Source organism: Excalfactoria chinensis, chromosome 1 (genome assembly GCF_039878825.1).
Source record: "Excalfactoria chinensis isolate bCotChi1 chromosome 1, bCotChi1.hap2, whole genome shotgun sequence".
In the NCBI taxonomy this organism is placed as follows: Eukaryota; Metazoa; Chordata; class Aves; order Galliformes; family Phasianidae; genus Excalfactoria; species Excalfactoria chinensis.
The window spans coordinates 66,888,709-66,905,953 of NC_092825.1; the positions used below are offsets into that span (position 1 = coordinate 66,888,709).

The 17,245-nt window shown below is 40.2% G+C and overlaps 1 protein-coding gene across 3 annotated transcripts in view; it reads right to left on the bottom strand.

Moving 5' to 3' along the window:
• The window catches only part of PHF21B (PHD finger protein 21B), a 158,272-nt gene that overhangs the window by 23,928 nt on the left and 117,099 nt on the right, over window positions 1–17,245 (bottom strand). For all 3 annotated transcript variants that reach the window (XM_072326395.1, XM_072326394.1, XM_072326393.1), the window contains 2 exons: window positions 4,992–5,342; window positions 2,695–2,817 (listed from right to left, as the gene is read on the bottom strand). In XM_072326395.1, the coding sequence (XP_072182496.1) occupies window positions 2,695–2,817; window positions 4,992–5,342 (474 nt within the window). The remainder of the gene's footprint in view (window positions 1–2,694; window positions 2,818–4,991; window positions 5,343–17,245) is intronic.

Sequence of the window (17,245 nt, forward strand, 5' to 3'; positions counted from 1 at the left end):
GGCTTTTGCTATTTCATGCTCATGCAACCCATTGGATTCTACTCAAAATACTGCTTCCGCTGGAGTGCTTTGCTTTCAAGTACCACAGAGTAGTAGCAATGCAATGCTGTGTCTTCTCTGAGCAGGAATCCACAAAACTGATCCTTTAGTTTCTCCAGCTTTTTACTCACTAGCATTCAGTCCAAAATAGCAATGAGTATCTCTTTGTCCATGTTAGATAGGATTAAAATCCCCATTAGCTAAACAACCAGCATTTCTGACATTAATTTTTCTTAAAAAAAATAAAAAAATAAAAAATGCTAGTAGTGTACCAGAAACGTAGCATTTTACTGACACACAAAATGAAATGCAAGATGTTTCATGCAATTCTGACTGCCTCTTTCTGTGCTAAACTCAGTAAACCAAAAACAAGCAAAAAACACTAAAAAAAAATAACAACAAAAAAAAAAATAACAGGCACTTTTAGAAGAACTGCTTCCTTAATTTCTTGCTGGGGAGCTGTGTCTAGAGTTGGCTTCCCAGCACAAAGATCGAGTCAAGAATGAAAGACAGTAAACATCCTCAATCTCTTGTTTGTTAAGGAACTCAGGAACTGCAGATGGAACTCCTGGCTACTGGAAGGTCTGGTTACTTCTGGATTATTTATTTTAAGTTTTAAATGCAATTTGTTCAGTCCCAGTCTATCACAACAGACATTTATGTCGAGACATACTTCAGTTCCCTCCTCAGTTTTGTGCTTTGAAGACAAATAAAGGTGTGGAGAGAAACGCCTAAGTTACTTGTTTTCCTTAAGAAAAGCTCACAGTATCTTTGTTACTCTTTGTCTCAAATTTAATCATCTGTTAGACAGCCATGAGTGTGGTTAGAAATATGAAGTATGTCTTTTCATGAAGCAAAACAAAGATTTTTACAAAACCATTTCATTTTATAATTGCATGTTCTATTTATGTCATTACATGTGTTTACACTAATTATGTTGTTAGCTCTAATTATACTAATTGCTCAAATACATTATAATCAGCTAAAGTTTACTTACAAAGAACAAAAGAAATTAACTCCAAACCTACATATTTATGGCTGTGAATCAAATCTAAGAAGAGAAAAAAAAGTCTTACTTAAGGGCAGAACTTCAGCATCCTACCTACCCAGAAAAATGTGCTTGCTGAAGCTTCCTTTATGTACTGTAGGAACAACGGTGTTGGTTACAAAAAGGCAACCAAAGAGACCTTTGACACAAGGATATACTTTGTTAGCAATTTAACAGCAAGCTCATTAAATTTAAGAATGCTACACCAACGTGTGTCTGCAGTCACGCGGTCTCTTCCTGCATCCCTCTGGAAGGTATTCCTCAATATACTTTTGCAGTTAAAGGTAAAGAAAAGATGATACTTTTTCTAGAATTCTTTTTTAAGCAGAATCTATTAGCCTTTCTGCCTACCAGGTGCTGCACAATAATAATCATAGTATCACAGTATTGTGTGAGTTGGAAGGGACCTTAGAGATCATCGAGTCCAACTCCCGGGTTTCGAGCCCTCTGTGTAGCGAAGCGGCACTTCTACCCCCTGCGCCACAGGGGGGATTCGAACCCGGGCCCTCCAGTGCTGCAAGCAGCACTTTATACCACTGCGCCACCGGGGGCACACAATAATAATTTGGAAATACTTCCTTGAAGAGAAGAGATTCATGTGGTCCCACCATTCAGTGACAACGAAGATGCATACAAAAAGTCAGATTTTAAACTGGGGAGATTTCATAAGTGCAGTTCAGCAGGGCTTCTGCATAAAGCTGTGATATTTCAGGCCAGAAGTCACAATATTTATTCCTTAACACTCTTCTAAGTATACAAGCCTCTCAAAATGGTAAAAGGAACTAACACCACCCACGCTGCCCACATAACATCAAAAACTTATATTGCAATAGTCCTCTTAAACCTACAGCTCCAAGAATGCCTTCTTGTTACAAATATAAGACTAATAAGGATGTCATGTGATCTGAGTATTTCGACATTAGAAGGAAATTCAGCTTGTATAATTTCTTAAATTGCCTCGAAATTACACACAATCTAATTTGAATATATCTAATAAAACCAAAATGCCTGTTAAACATAGTCTTCATTTCTACATCTTCTGATTTGTATTTTTAATCTACATAGTAAATATAGTTCATGAAAGAGATTTAACCCTATGACTTGCTCTTTATTCAGAGAAAGAATGTGTACATGTTGGGTGGCAAGCACATAGCAAATGCAAGGAACTACGTTGCTACGCACAATCTAGAGATTGCAAAATTCACTACAAAGAAAACAAAAATGCAAAAGATCAGCTTACAAAAAGAAATATTAATTTGATCTCGTATCCAGCCAGTAAAGCCAGTGTTAGTTATTTGCTAGCATAAATAAAATGTTATCAACTTGCATAAACCTTTCAGAAGAAATACAACCATACTCATGCAAGATGCCTGGATCACTGTAAGACCTACAATTCTTACATTCTGTGACAATGGAAGCGCTGAAAGATGCAAACCAACTCTGCCAGAGCAGCTCTCTAGGGCAGGAATCACTCAATTTGCAATGAACCGCAAGCACAAACACAGTAATTATATATGCACGCAGAAAAATGTTTAGAAATGGTCCCTATAATTCAACCATACTGTAACACATTTTTAATAATAATAAATAATAATAAAATAAATCACCTCTGGATTTTCTTCCCTTTTCTTTTTGGTAGCAGTGGGTCCCTGAGCTGACTCTTCAGGAGGTTTCTTTGTCTCCACTTTACTTTCTGTCTGGGTTTGGACTTGAGGCTGAATAATGATAACCTAAAAGACGACATACAAATACAAGAACAGAATTCATTACCTGAAACTGGAATTTTCTGCCTGAAACTTTGATTCTACACAGAATGGTTAGTTGATATGTATATAGACAATAAATGCAAATCAAAAGTCAAAAGTATAAAAAACTGGATACCTATCTTAGGCCTCTGAATCTCTAATAAGCTTTCTAAAAATTAATCCTTACAGATGCATCATAAACTAGCAGCAGCCTAAGGGAGCCATTTGACATTAACATTTCTGAAAATCAGGACGCTCCGTATTCAGAGTGCTACTGAAGCTGATTCAGTGGCCTAAATTTACTATCAAGGTTGTCAGTGATTCTGAATTGTTTTCCTTTAATTCACTTCACAGACACACATAAGAGATGGAACTACTACACATTCAAAGTAGCAGCCTGACCTCAGTCATCCCAGTGTTATTTCAGAGTAAGTACACGTGGAGTGGAGGGAAGTCACTTTTCAGTAATACTGATGTAACTGAGATCAGAGTTGAGTCTTCAGTATTTATGGGTTCTGAGTGGTGGATATCCAGATTTGCATAAACAAAGTAAAATATACTTTTAAAATTAAAATTAATTTAGTTTTAGAACCTCAGCTATAGGAATTACTACACAGATCTCTTATGCATGCACCTACTATTATCTGATTTACTTCATAAGAATTTTCATGTTAGGAAAAACATTACCTCAGAAGCTATTAAATTAAAAGGAATGAAAACAATTTTTGATCCCAGAACTACATGTGTGACTTCACACCTATAATCGAAGCTTCATAGAGGTGTATGGAAGTTTCCCAAGGTCATCCTCTTGATGAAAGCTATTGGATTTCAACATGGAGTCTCTTCCATCTAATTGCTAACCTTCAACCAATTTATATAACTGTTAAATATGAGTACTTTATTTCCACGCAGTCACTCTAAAAGACTCAATAGCATACAAAGATATTTTTCAAACCAGTAGCCAGTTTGTATAAGAAAAAGAAATAATTTTAGAGAAGTATGGAAGAGATGCTTAGTTTTATTTATTCACAAACTATACTGCATCCTGAATTCTATGTTAGTACTGTATGAGAACCTGTGTTGCCAATAATATCCAGAGCAGCAGGATCCTAGCAGCAAATTACAATGAATGTCTGCTGGGTACATTGGCAGACTTTATTGAATCTATTTCTGGTACGTGAGTGGTGAAGTTCTTGTATTTCAAAGCTGAAAAACTGAACAAACAGGAAACAATAAATTTATAACTTGATTTTTTTCCTACTGGTCTGTTGATCAGTTTTGAAACCCTGATCTCTCATTTCATTTGGCTTGCCCCTGGAAATGTAGAAGGGAATGCCTGATTATTTGATACACTCCCCTGGGACCAGTTGATATAACTGATATCGCTATATAATTGAAGAGGGAGTCCATAGGAAATTTGAGCCTGCACAAAAATCAGGAATATTATTAATAAGAAACAGTTTAAGAAAAGGGAAGATCATAATGTCAAGTTATATACTGATGCATTTTAATCCCACTCAAAACAAGCTATATACACTGATAAATGTCTACTGGCATCATGAGTCCGGCTAAGGACATTTTCCCATTGCTTTCTGAATATTTCCTTTCCCAGAAACTACTGGCACTATTCTGTACAGGGCTGTGCAGGATGAGAGGGACAGGCACTTACTGGAAAGACTCCAATTGAGGGCTATCAATACACTCTAGCAGTTCTCTGAGGAAAGTCTGAGACAGCTGGACTTTGTCAGCCTGGAGAAAATGATGCTTCAGTGGATCTACTCAACATGTACAAGTCCATGAAGGGAAGGTGGACAGAAGACAGAAGTGGGTTCTTCTCAGTGGTGCCCAGTGCCAGAATCAGAACCAATGGGCATAAACTGGAGCAGAGGAGGTTCCCTTTGAATACTGGGAAGCAATTCTCTGCTGTGCAGGTGACAGAGCATTGGTTGGCACAGGTTGCCCAGAGGTTGTGGAGACTCCTCCTTGGAGATCTCCAGAAGCCATTTGGATGTGGAGCACACTGCTCTGCATGTCCCAGCTTGAGCAGGGGATGGAGCAGAATTGCCTTCCCATCTCAGTGATTCTGTGAGTATCCTGCCCACATCTGCATCATAATTCCCGTGTTTGGCAACTAGAAGGCAGCAAGAATCTGAACCTACCTTGCTGTCGGCGCTGATGAGGAGTGGTTGCACTTTGATGCTGTCATTGACCACAGAGACAGTAGCGCTGGTGCTGATAGGGGCTGCATTGCTGGGGGAGGTGGAGATGATGGCGTAGGCCACTCCGGCACTGCTCAGAGGTGATGAGAGAGGGGTAGGATCAGTGACGCTCTGTGCCTGGCTGTTAGGCGTCTCTACATGACTGACGGTGTTGTTGGCAGTGGGGAGGGCAGGGCTGGGGTTTTTGATGCTGACAACGGTTGCCTTTTGGAAGGTTGGAGGCTGCTTGGATGGTTGGTCTCTGCATGGGGAAATAGGGAGGCTGTCTGGAATCAGGGTCTTTGGCCTAACCTGAAAACAAAGTTAGACATTATTAGGCATAATCCAGCACTGTAATGGATAAAAGCTGCTTACACGCACTCTGCCCATTGACTAGAACTGTATTTGCCATGCAATAAAGGCATCTACAGAAACAAAAAGTTGCAACTCCAGGTTGCCAGCCATTCATTCACCTGTAGATGTATTCCCCCCACTCCTCAACTGAGCCATTTTGCAGTTCCTAACTCATTGCAGTGCTGAACAAGAAGGGAGAAAAAAAGTCAGTCCCTCCCTCTTATTAGCACACATCCATACAACTGTTACTTGAGCCACGTTTGGCTCTCAGTAAGGATGTTTCAGCCAAAGCAGAGACAAAAGGAGAAGAAAAAAAAAAATGCCCACAACTGCTGGACTTAATATCTTGTTGCTGTAAGTAAAGAGTTGATTCACTGCTGTGGGTGAGCACAGAAGGCACTTCCACGGATGGAGGGAGAGCCATTTGCCAGAGTTTGTGTAGGCTGCACCTTTACATGGAACAGTGAATGATAGCTGAAAACAATTGTTTCCAACTAATGTGATATGTTTCCAGTGGAGTAATTAATGTCACCCTGTCAACAGGGCTCTGACTGAACAACGTGGTAAGTACAGTTCTAGAACTGAAAATAAATAATTTAAACTGCTTCACATGAAGTTAACTTCACTCCTGGCTCATTCGTTAACACGGCCACATAAAACAGCTGGCTCCTTGTGTGCTTATTTCATCCTGTCACTTCTCGCACCTTCCATACTGTGAAACAAAATGACAAGCTGCAGCAGACAGGCACTGGAAACAGCTGCCTGTACCCTTCCAGTGCTGTTGCCTCCAACCTCCAGCCTAAGTACGCCACTGAATGAAAAGACAGGGATGTACTGAAGTAGGGAAAATCATCTTTCAGGGCTAGCCATCAACTTCTGTCAAGGAAGAGCCATACCCACATTTCAAGAACACTTGCAACATGTGTATTTCAGCTCTTTGTATTTCAATAGCTTGGCCCTCAGTTACCACTTGGCTCTAAGTTCAAATGAACAGGACAAATATGCATTAGAATTACAGTCCCTCTTGGGGGTGTATGAACTACAAGCAATTAAGGTAAATGGAAAGTGAAAATGCAAATTGAGCGAGGCTGGAGGCCTTGCCCAAGGTGTGGCAACAGATAAGCAACAAAGCTGGGAGCCAGGATGTTACCTCACAACTTCAGATTAACACCGAGAGGCCCTTCAGACTCAGCACAAAATGACTCAAAACTGTACTAAACTAGGACTAACCACATTCAAGATAGTAACCCAATTTATTTATTTATTTGTTTGTTTATTTTTGCTATTTTTCCTCTGTTCTGTGAGTTCAGATTCACATATTTAACATAAGGATCACTTGATTTACTTAGTCAAGATACCAGACAAACATCTTGTCCAAGATATTTGAGAAGGGAGTTTAACTAACTTCATATTGACAAATTCATAGTGATCAAATTTTCAAAAGCAGTGCCCGGAGGTTTGGTTTTAAACCATCACAAAAACTGATGTTTATTACATGAAAAACTGCCCAGTGCAATAGCAGCATGAAGCAGAGACAGACACTTAATGCACCTTGTTCATGTCTGGATCAGTCAATTATACAAGCAGATATTGCGATATCTATATTTACACTTTCATAACAATATCATTTTCTCTCCTGTACCTTATATAAGTCTCTCATATGTAAGCCTTCAACAAGCTGTTCATGCCTGTGTGCTCAGAGACACGTTCACAGAAATAGTGTCATTATTCAGAACAAGTCTGAGATGCTTGGCAAAACACAGTTAAAATGTATTCCCGTGGCCAACAAAACTGAAATTTAATTCTAAGTTGTTTGGCAAACTTCTAAATGTTGCTATTTCTCCTTGAATGCTTTTTAATTGTACATTAACATCACACCAGCTACCAGCAGAAATACTGCAGACACACAAGCAGATTAGCATATATACCGAAGGAGAGGGAAAATAAATAGTAGCTCTCTGATCAAAGACTCAGTGCAACAGTCCCTGAGATCTTTAGAAAAAAAAAATCAAATCTGATAACAAATCATTTCAGTAGTGTTTTTTTAGCCAAAAAACTGTCAGGTAGCCTATATAGATCTACTGTTATCTGTCACTCTCACTAGCGTGTTTATATTTAATCGAGCCTACTGAAAACTATACTGCTATAGATACTCTAACTCTGTAGTTATATTTTCTACACCATTACCTATATATATATCAGTGAGTGTAACACTTCTACAAATTTTATACATGCTTTTAATGCAATTATGCAAATTCTGCAAGTTATGGACGTGTGCATATGACTCTCCCATATAATAAGATCTTCTTGCCCATTCATACAGACTTAATGTTTCAGAGTAACTTATTCCCTAAAAACGCCTGTGTATTTATGTATCCAATACGATTTCTCAGTGGTACAGCACGAGAATCCAAGCTACTCTATGAGCCTATGAAGAATATAAGCTGGACATTTTCTGCCACCTTGTGATACAAAGGAGGTATAGCGGTCTTCCAATCCTAACGCTCTGCGAATTCCCTGTCAAGTTCATAGTTGTGAAAGCACGCTTATTGCAGAGTAATAACAAGAATTGATAACGGGAAAGTTTAAGGTGCTCCTAGCACAAAATAAAGTGAAAATAAATAAAAGTTTAAACAGTATTTCTTTCCACAGCCCACATACATGAATCCGAATAAAGAAAACATGCATAGAAACCTCTTCCCATCCACAGTGATCTAACACCTATGAATCACAGCAGTGAGTGTATGTGTTCAATAGTGCTAAGGGGGAAGATCTCTAGAGAAGTTTCACATGAACTGCTACAGCAACAAGAATAAACAGTGTGAGTTTGGAAGGAAAAGAAGAAAGCTAACGAATTCCTTCCCTGCACTGCAATGCTGTCTCCTAACAGTCACCAAGGAACTGGAGAAAAAATGGGAGCAGAGTATGGACCGTATTTTACATACAAGGTGATAAAAATCCTCTTCCACTGCAAGTAGCACAGGCTGTACAGTACCAGCCCCCACTAGAAGCCATGACAAGTAAAAGGTGCCTAAGTTTGGAAGAGGAGAAGCTAAGGGGAAGGCTAACAGACAGCATGTGTGTCACAGAGACAAAACTGCAACTGTTTCTCCTGTAGCTCAACCCTCCTCTCCTCAAATATCTTTCATTTAACTTCTGACAGCTGTCAAAACAGAATGTGATACTACCGGGGCTATAAATGTAGTAGAGGGAGAACTGCTTCTTGAATACAGTGATTTCACAATGCCACGTTGTTCTCAAGTTTGCTCAATAACCACGATAATAAAAACATTTTATTGTAGGCGGCAGCATTCAGACACCCATGGTATTTCTCAAGCAACCTGCAAGAGAAGATATTCCCAGAACTGGGAATTCACAAGGTGGCTGTCTGCTTTTCAGACTGGCAAATAACAGGGAGCCTGATCCAGTGAGAGGTGCAGAGTGCTCTTTTGTTCAGCAACCTCTAATTTCATGTATTTTAAAGAGTCTGAGTTCAGAAGGAAATCAGCTCTTGTGACTACCATGTCTTCTTGAGCATCCCATATCATTAAACTCCATCCAGATGCCCCTGTGTGAAGCCAAAGGCTTCCATTACACTGAAACATCGTTCCAGCTCTCAAGAGCAGAAATTGTTGCATACCTCAGAGGTGCACGAATGGCTAAGTGGCTGCAGTGTCAGAGTCTGGTATGTGTCAACACTGACAAAATCAACTGTGATCATGGGCAATCTATGTCCTATCAGCTAAACCACTCCCGTGCTATAGTAAAGTAAAAGTTCAAAAATAAAAACCTTTACAAAACAAGTCCTCAAGACCCAACCCAAGCAAATACGGGGGAGATGAGAAAGAAAACAGAATTCCTCCCGTCTCTGTGGGCAACGATACTTAGTCCTAAAGGACAGGACTTAATGAGAATAGTTATCTCTGTGCAAATCTGCAGGTTCTCTGAGAATTCCAGCAAATGCGTTGTCTTTGCAGCCCACTGAGAGAAGAAAGATAACAAGAGAACTTCAATTACAAAATCAAAAGAGATCATCATGATCCTCCAAGTCACAAAATGGCCACAGAATTTATCTGGTCTGATTTTAAGAGAAAATATGAAGGACTTCTTAATGATGAATTCATCACCAGCCCCAAAAAGCTTCTAATATATAATTATGTTTGCAACTGGCATTTTATTGCAAGGTTGAATTTGCCTAAGTTCAGCCTCCAGTCCTGGATCTTGTTATAGCTTTGTCAGCAGCGCTGAAAAGCCCTCCCCCTTCCCAGTGCTAGATATAAGCTGGATCGTGCTCAGCATCAATCAGCCCTTCATACTGGCAGCGGCGATATGTATGAGAGCAAATTTTTCAGCTCAACGCAATATCACATTGCCTTTGAGAGAAAGACCATTATTCACACTTTATTTTCACTTCACCCTTGTACTCGGAGCTTAAAAACAAAAACTCAAAATGCATTTGGCACAATTCATATGTCACAGAGGCAAAGTGCTGGGAGCAGCAGACAGAGCTTTCATTCTTGAAAAGCTTCAGAGGATCACGCAGAAAACATTAGCTATGGCTGATAAAATGATTGCAATATGGGGTAATTATAACCTTCACCAGAATGAACAGATGCACAGTGACTTCAGTAAAGCTGCATCTATTTATGCCAGCTGAGGACCGACTTTCTCCATCTTTTTCTAAATCAATAAAAATTGGGCAGAAAAACAGGTTCTTCATAACTTTACGGCAATGATACACCCTAACATCCAACAGACTGAAATAAAAGCATTTCTATTTTCATTGATTTTTAGTGTCTTCCTTGATTAGCTCCTGTTGACATCAGATTGGTCTGATCACAGACAAAATAAACACCATTTATTTTCTTGCCACAATGGCAAAATAATAATAATAATAATAAAAATCTCTTCAGTGTGCACCATGAGGAAATGCTGAGCAAGATGGCTCTGTTCAAAGAACCCCATCCCCACAAATTATGAGCCTCTCTTTAGTGTCTTCATCTATCCCTGATATAGGAGAAGAACCATATGAAATGAAGGGGGAAACTCAAGGAAGTTGTGCAGCCCATATTTCCGTTACCCTCACTGCTCTGGAAAGGGTGAACCAGGGAAGAACCACAGTTAGCACCTCAGAATGAAACCTTGTCTCTCATCCCACCTGCCATGCAAATGAAAAACCCAAGAACCACTCTGTAATATTTTGCCTTTATGTTTTTTGTTTTCAAATCACATGCACTGCATTGGATAATTTCCTCTGCACCACACACATACTGGTTTTTTGGCATTTCAACTTGTTAGTTACGGATAGGCAACTTTAGTGACAAGGGAACACGCAGGTAACATAAACCCCACACAATTTTAGGTCAATGAAAGTCTTTCATCTCATTTTTTCTTCTTCTTCATCCTTGCTTGATGCAACAGAAAGGGAAGTTTTGCTGAGAGTGTTGTTTGTGTTGGAATCTGCCATCTCTGCTTTCTGCAGATGTTGGTGGAAAGCAGCCAGGTGGAAGCTCTTTAATAAAAATATTATCAGTATTTCAAACACAAACTGCATTTCCACAAGAACTTGACTGACTTTTCCTAACAAAATGCACATTTTCTTCTCAGTTATACTGAATGTATTTTCTGGTTTGGTATCAGAGTTATTGAACTGATGATTCATAAAGTAGCTCTTTTCCATTTACAAAGGGGAAAACTACTATTAAACCAGCAAATTAAAATCAATATTATTCAAAAAAAATAACAAGTACGGGTTGAAGTTGACAAGGATTTCTGCTTTTTCCTTCTGCACAGCGATCCTGTCCTTGAATATACAGTTATCTGTTTGCCTCTGAGAAAAGAGTGCAATCCTTATTGTTAGGATTACAATAGAAATATAAAAGCTAGACTGTGATTAAACACACCAGTCAATAACTCACTGCTTTTTCTACTCTCTTCAGTATTACAAGCCAGCTTGCTTCTCCCTCAGATACTCATCTGTGATTAACTTGCTTCAACTTAAATACAAAGTGTCCATGAAGCCTTTAGACACAACCCAGTGAACATCTGTCTACTTTCTTTCTATCCTTATACATTTATGGTCGGGCTCCGGACCATCCCACACAGCTGGGTTTCCCTAAGTGGCATTCTGGTGTCACTTTAAGGATGGGGATATCACAGTTTAATGCCATCCATCACACTAAAATCTTTTTGTGATTCTAGACAATAACGTCACATTATAAGGATCTGACCAGTCCTGACTTGTCAAAACCAAAAAGCTTGATCTGGAGAAGCATGAGACTTCACCAGTGGAGGAGGTACAATGTTGAATGTTAGAATTGCTTTAATCTTTTCCTGGGGGTTGTATGGATACTTTTGATTCTTACTTGCAGATTATCATGGAGATCAGCCAAAATGTTCATGACGCTGGTTAGCTCTGAGGAAGTCAAGGACAAGTAGCGTCCAGTTCTTCTCCTTCACTACCAGCACAGATCAGCTCTCTCATAATGAACAAAAAATCAGATAGGGCCAACTGCCAGTACGCTGTCATCTGCAAGGAACAGTTCTAATCATAGCACCTTATTTATATCTTCTTCCATATTGGCTGCACTAGTGTAATGTAAAATACCTAGCATGAAGCACTCTGTATGCTCCAGAAAATTTGTGATTCTATCAGCAACACAGGCTGCCCATCAAACCTGTCCACAAGCAAGTCACCAAAATTCCCACAAATTGCCATATTTTCATCATGAGGGCAGTCAAGCACTGGAACAGACTTCCTACAGGGTGGCTGGTTCCCATGTCTGTCAGCATTCAAGGAACATTTTGACAATGCACTCAGTAACGTGATTTGAATTTTGTCTAGTCCCAAAGTGGTCAGGCAGCTGGACTCAATGATCTTTGAAGGTCCCTTCAAACTGTTCAGTTCCATTCTGTTCTGTTCTGTTCTGTTCTGTTCTGTTCTATTCCCATCCTATCCCATCACAGAATCACAGAATCACAGAATCACAGAATCACAGAATCACAGAATCACAGAATCACAGAATCACAGAATTGTAGGGGTTGGAAGGGACCTCTAGAGATCATCAAGTCCAACCCCCCTGCCAAAGCAGGCTCCCTACACCACGTCGCACAGGTAGGCGTCCAGGCGGGTCCTGAATATCTCCAGAGAAGGAGACTCCACCACCTCCCTGGGCAGCCTGTTCCAGTGCTCCATCACCCTCACTGTAAAGAAGTTCTTGCGCACATTCGTGCGGAACTTCCTATGCTGAAGTTTCAGCCCATTGCCCCTAGTCCTGTCCCCACGCACTACTGAAAACAGACCAGCCTCGCCACTATGGCTCCCACACCTCAGGTATTTATAAACCTGGATCAAGTCCCCTCTCAGCCTTCTTTTCTCAAGGCTAAACAGACCCAGTTCCCTAAGTCTCTCCTCATAGGACAGATGGTCCAGGCCCTTCACCATCTTTGTGACCCTCCGCTGGACTCTTTCCAAGAGATCCCTGTCTTTTTTGTACTGGGGAGCCCAGAACTGGACACACTATCCCATCCTATCTTACTAAGCTTCCCATGAAACTCTCAGTATGAAAGGAGGAGGAGGCCATGCATCTATGATGCATCATTACACAGAGAGAGGATTCAACCTTCTCCAAAAGTACAGAACATAAACTTGATCACTTTTGAGAACAAACATTTTCTGTGTTACTCTTCTTTGACAGACGTATACAGAGGCATGTAGCTAGTAGTAACATGCCCATTAAAAATAAGCAAACTGATAAAAGAAACGCTAACCAGAACACTCAGCTGCACATGCTTCTTCCCAAAGGGAAAGCATGAGAGAAGAAATAGCTTACAACAGATGTTAATCTTTCTGCTTAATACATTACTGGAAGGCGTTCCAAATACAGTGACAGGCACAGTATAAAAGCTTATATAGAATAAAACAGATTAACAGCTATATTTTTAAGGGCTACATTTTCCAGCCAGACCTGAGCAAACCTTCCCTTTGAAAAAGCAATTTTGTTTCTGTTTTCTGCATGCATACAGTCAGTGAATATTAAATATTACTGGAAAACCCTTTTCTAGGTTATACACATTAGATTATGCCTCTTTTTCCACTAGCATTCCAACACATCCCCTCTGAAGTGCAGAGGGTTATGTAGCAGAAAGGTGCACAACATCCCTCAGGGGATTATAGTCCTTTTCTCCTCTGACATTGTAATAATGACTTCATCAAATTCGATTGTTCCATACTCAAACAAACAATAAAGCACTTTTGTCTCTCTTGAACAATTCAGTTTAACTTCTGATACAGACATGCATATCAGCCAGCTTCTTTCTCAGCTTCACAAAGGCCAACTCACATTTAGTAACTATATTTTTTCCATTTTTTTTTTAATGCCTACGCACAGTCTTCACATATTACACGACTATAATGATTGTTTTAGACTTAGGATACAAGCAGAGAGATGCTTTGCCACAGACCAGTCTGTAAGAACATTTTTCCTGCCATTGCGCAGCTCAGGTGCTAGCTAGAAGGGTTGTTTTCCTTTCAAGAAATATTCCATAAGTACTGACACCAAGGAAGCCAGGAGTTGGTTTGGGTACACATGTGAAGAGAAGTAGCAGCTGTCAGTGAAACTGTGCTGATGATAAGTATGACAAGAAGTGTTATAAATGCAAATGTTCTTCTAGGTTATGGGAACATGTAGAGACCACAGCCTCTGGTTGGGCTCATGCTGTACCTGTGATGAAAAAACATATGGTAACAAAGCCATTCCTGCCCCAAAGCAGCCTGCAGCCTAGTGACTGAATGCAGATCCTATTGAATGACACACAGTAAAATCACTCCAGAAGAGAAAAAATAAGCAGCATTTGACAGCAGAATTGGCTAGGGTCTATTGAAAAACACACACATTTTATGTAAAACAGTTCCTGTTTCTGTTCACCACTAATCTACATGATAGTTCCACCATGGGCTTCTGCCACACAGCTCTGCACTATTCTAGTCAGGAATGCAATGAGCGCAGCAATCTCAAGCCTTGCCTTCAACCAAGAGTGGAAAAATAGGTCAGGGAAATAGCATTATAATCTGATCTAATTGCTCTTCAAATCATCACAGTCTCCCCATTAATTTCAACAAGAATTGGATTGGACCCAAATTACAGACTACAAAACGGGAGGTTTATTTTAGTACTTTCACTGCTTCATTGAAAATGCTCCGCTGGAAGAACTACAATTTATTTTTCATCCGCCTTCAGGTGGCTACACAGTGACTGATGTTTCTGTGTAAAAACTTCAAACCACACACATTTTCTGCACCATAGCTGAAAACTGGAGCCCTAGCCTGTCATGGGGCCATCCCTCCTTACAGTTAATGGGTGCAATCGAGCAGAGGAACATCTTGAGAATAAGAGTGCATCACCTTTGTGTTTTAGTAAAAGATCTCCACAACTTGCTTCTGAGAGTGAAGCGGAGAGTCTGCAGTTTAAAAACATCTCACTGAACTGGAAGCCTCAAAGGCCAATGTAAAATGAAAAAGATCTGGATTGTCCTGTTTTGCCATACGCTTTTGTGGCCTCAAGTCCTGCATGCAGGTTTGGGCATCATAATGTAAGAAGGACATAAAACTATTAGAGAGCATCTAACGGAGGACTGCAAAGATGGTGAAAGGTCTAGAGTGGAAGATGTATGAGAATCAGCTGAGATCCCTTGGTGTGCTGGGCCCAGAGCAGAGGAGCTGAGGGGAGACCTGATGGTGGCTGCAGCTCCTCACAGGGAGTGGAGGGGCAGCGCTGAGCTCTGCTGTGTGTGACAGCAACAAGGCCCGAGGGAACGGCATGGAGCTGTGCCAGGGGAGGGGCAGATGGGGGTGAGGGACAGCGTCTGCACCACAGGGTGGTCAGACCTTGGAACAGGCTGCACAGGGCAGTGGGTATGGCCTCAAGCTGCCAGAGCACTTGGGCAACACACTCAGATATAGGGGTTTGGTTTTGGGTGGTACTGTGTGGAATCATGAGCTGGGCTTGATTATCCTCCATGAATCCCCTTCAAGTTGAGATATTCTATTATTCTATGGAATTAAAATCACAGACATTGCAACTCATAGCAGAAATTGTATTTATTTGATGAAAACAAAAATAACCACGTATTCTGGAAAAAAAAAATAATAGAAAGTCTGCCAAAGAATCTTGTTTTAGCAAATAATGAATGCCTAAAGAAATATTGTTTGTATTGTGCAATGAAGTTGTAATTAATGTTTGTTTGTTCTCTCTTTAATAGCAGTACTGCACAAAGTGATGGGATTTTGCTGCCACTTGTGAATATGCAGATTTTGAATCTTCATTCCCCATATGGAAGAGCTCCCAGGGGGTCATATCATAAACCCATTCAAATGATCAAAATAGATTTGTAATTTGTATCCATACAAATGTGGAAAATGAGAAAGCTGCATGTATTGTTTTATGTAAGTATAGCTAAGTGCCTCAGTTTACTTGTACGGTGATTTTCTGGTTGACTGCATTGAGGTAAATCAAGAGCCTTGATGAGGAACAATGAAAGCATCAAAATATAAATATAAATATAAAGGGCCATATCCAGTCCTTCAGCCACTCCACAGATAAGAAGAGAGGCACATATAGACATGATTAAGCCAGTTCAAGAGATTGTCCCTGTACCTGATGCTACACTAGCACAAACTGCAGTTAAACTTAGCTGCTTGAGTAAGCAGGTACACATGCCAGTGGGCTTACTGAAACCTCTGCTGCCATGATTTCATTGCTCTTAGAGCTCTTCGTTACCCATTAGAAAAGCCAGACATCATTGCACAGGTAGAGAGAGGTTGGGGAAGGTTAGGATGCAGAACAATGTTCAGCCTCAGATAATATGCATGAATTTGGACACTGTACTGCTTCAGTCTTTTGTGTGATAGGCCATATTCCAGAGGAATAATGAATTCTGATTTGTTGTGAGAAAGCTGTCCCTTTAATTTGCTGCTACGAGGGCACTTGAGAAAGGTTTTAGCAGATACCATACTCATTCGAGCCCTGCTTGTTAATACGTTTGGGCGACAGTGACAAAGCTGCCTCTCAGAAAATCAGCCCTAGAATGGTAGCGCTGCACCACTAACTCAGAGCAAGGTGCGCAAGCTATGCAGGTCACCCAAGAGGGACAAAATGAGATTAGTAGTCAGCCTGCCCTGTAACCAAAACTGATGCACAGTAGCCAAGGGGATATGGATTGTGACAGGACTTGGTTCAGCACGTTTTTGAGCTCTTCCTGGAAGATACTAAACATTCCTTCATTTCTAAAACAATTTCAAAATGAAAACTTGATCTCTTTAAACATCAAGCAGAAAGTTTTGGTGGCTGGGGGAGTTCTCCTGCAGGAAATGGTGTGGAAATTTTAAACTTCTTTGCAGGCTTTGAGCAGGAGATGAACATATAGACCACGATGAGCTGCAGAAGAGACAGCTTGCAAGTGGGGGAGGCTATTGCTGAACAAGATCTAGGCCTGCGAAAACTCAGAAAACACATAGAACACAAGTACTCCTGATAATGAGGTCTTCTATGCAGCTGCATACTTTAGTTTTAGTTCTGATAGAAGTGAGATTGCTGTGTGGTTATTTCCAATGTTATCTGTGTTAAAAGAAAATCTAGTAAACTATGGCCCAGGGCTGCTGCAGAAGCATTGATATTTCATTAATACAAAGTGAAATTGCATAAACAGGCATGAAATTAAAGACTGTTCTAGAACACAAATGAAAAAAGAGAAATACAAATAATGCCATGAGTTCAAGAGAAAGATAGAAAGAAAACATATCATTCCACTTTTCTCAACTCTTCAAAACTGAATCTAACACTGAAGGAAAATTTTTTCTATTT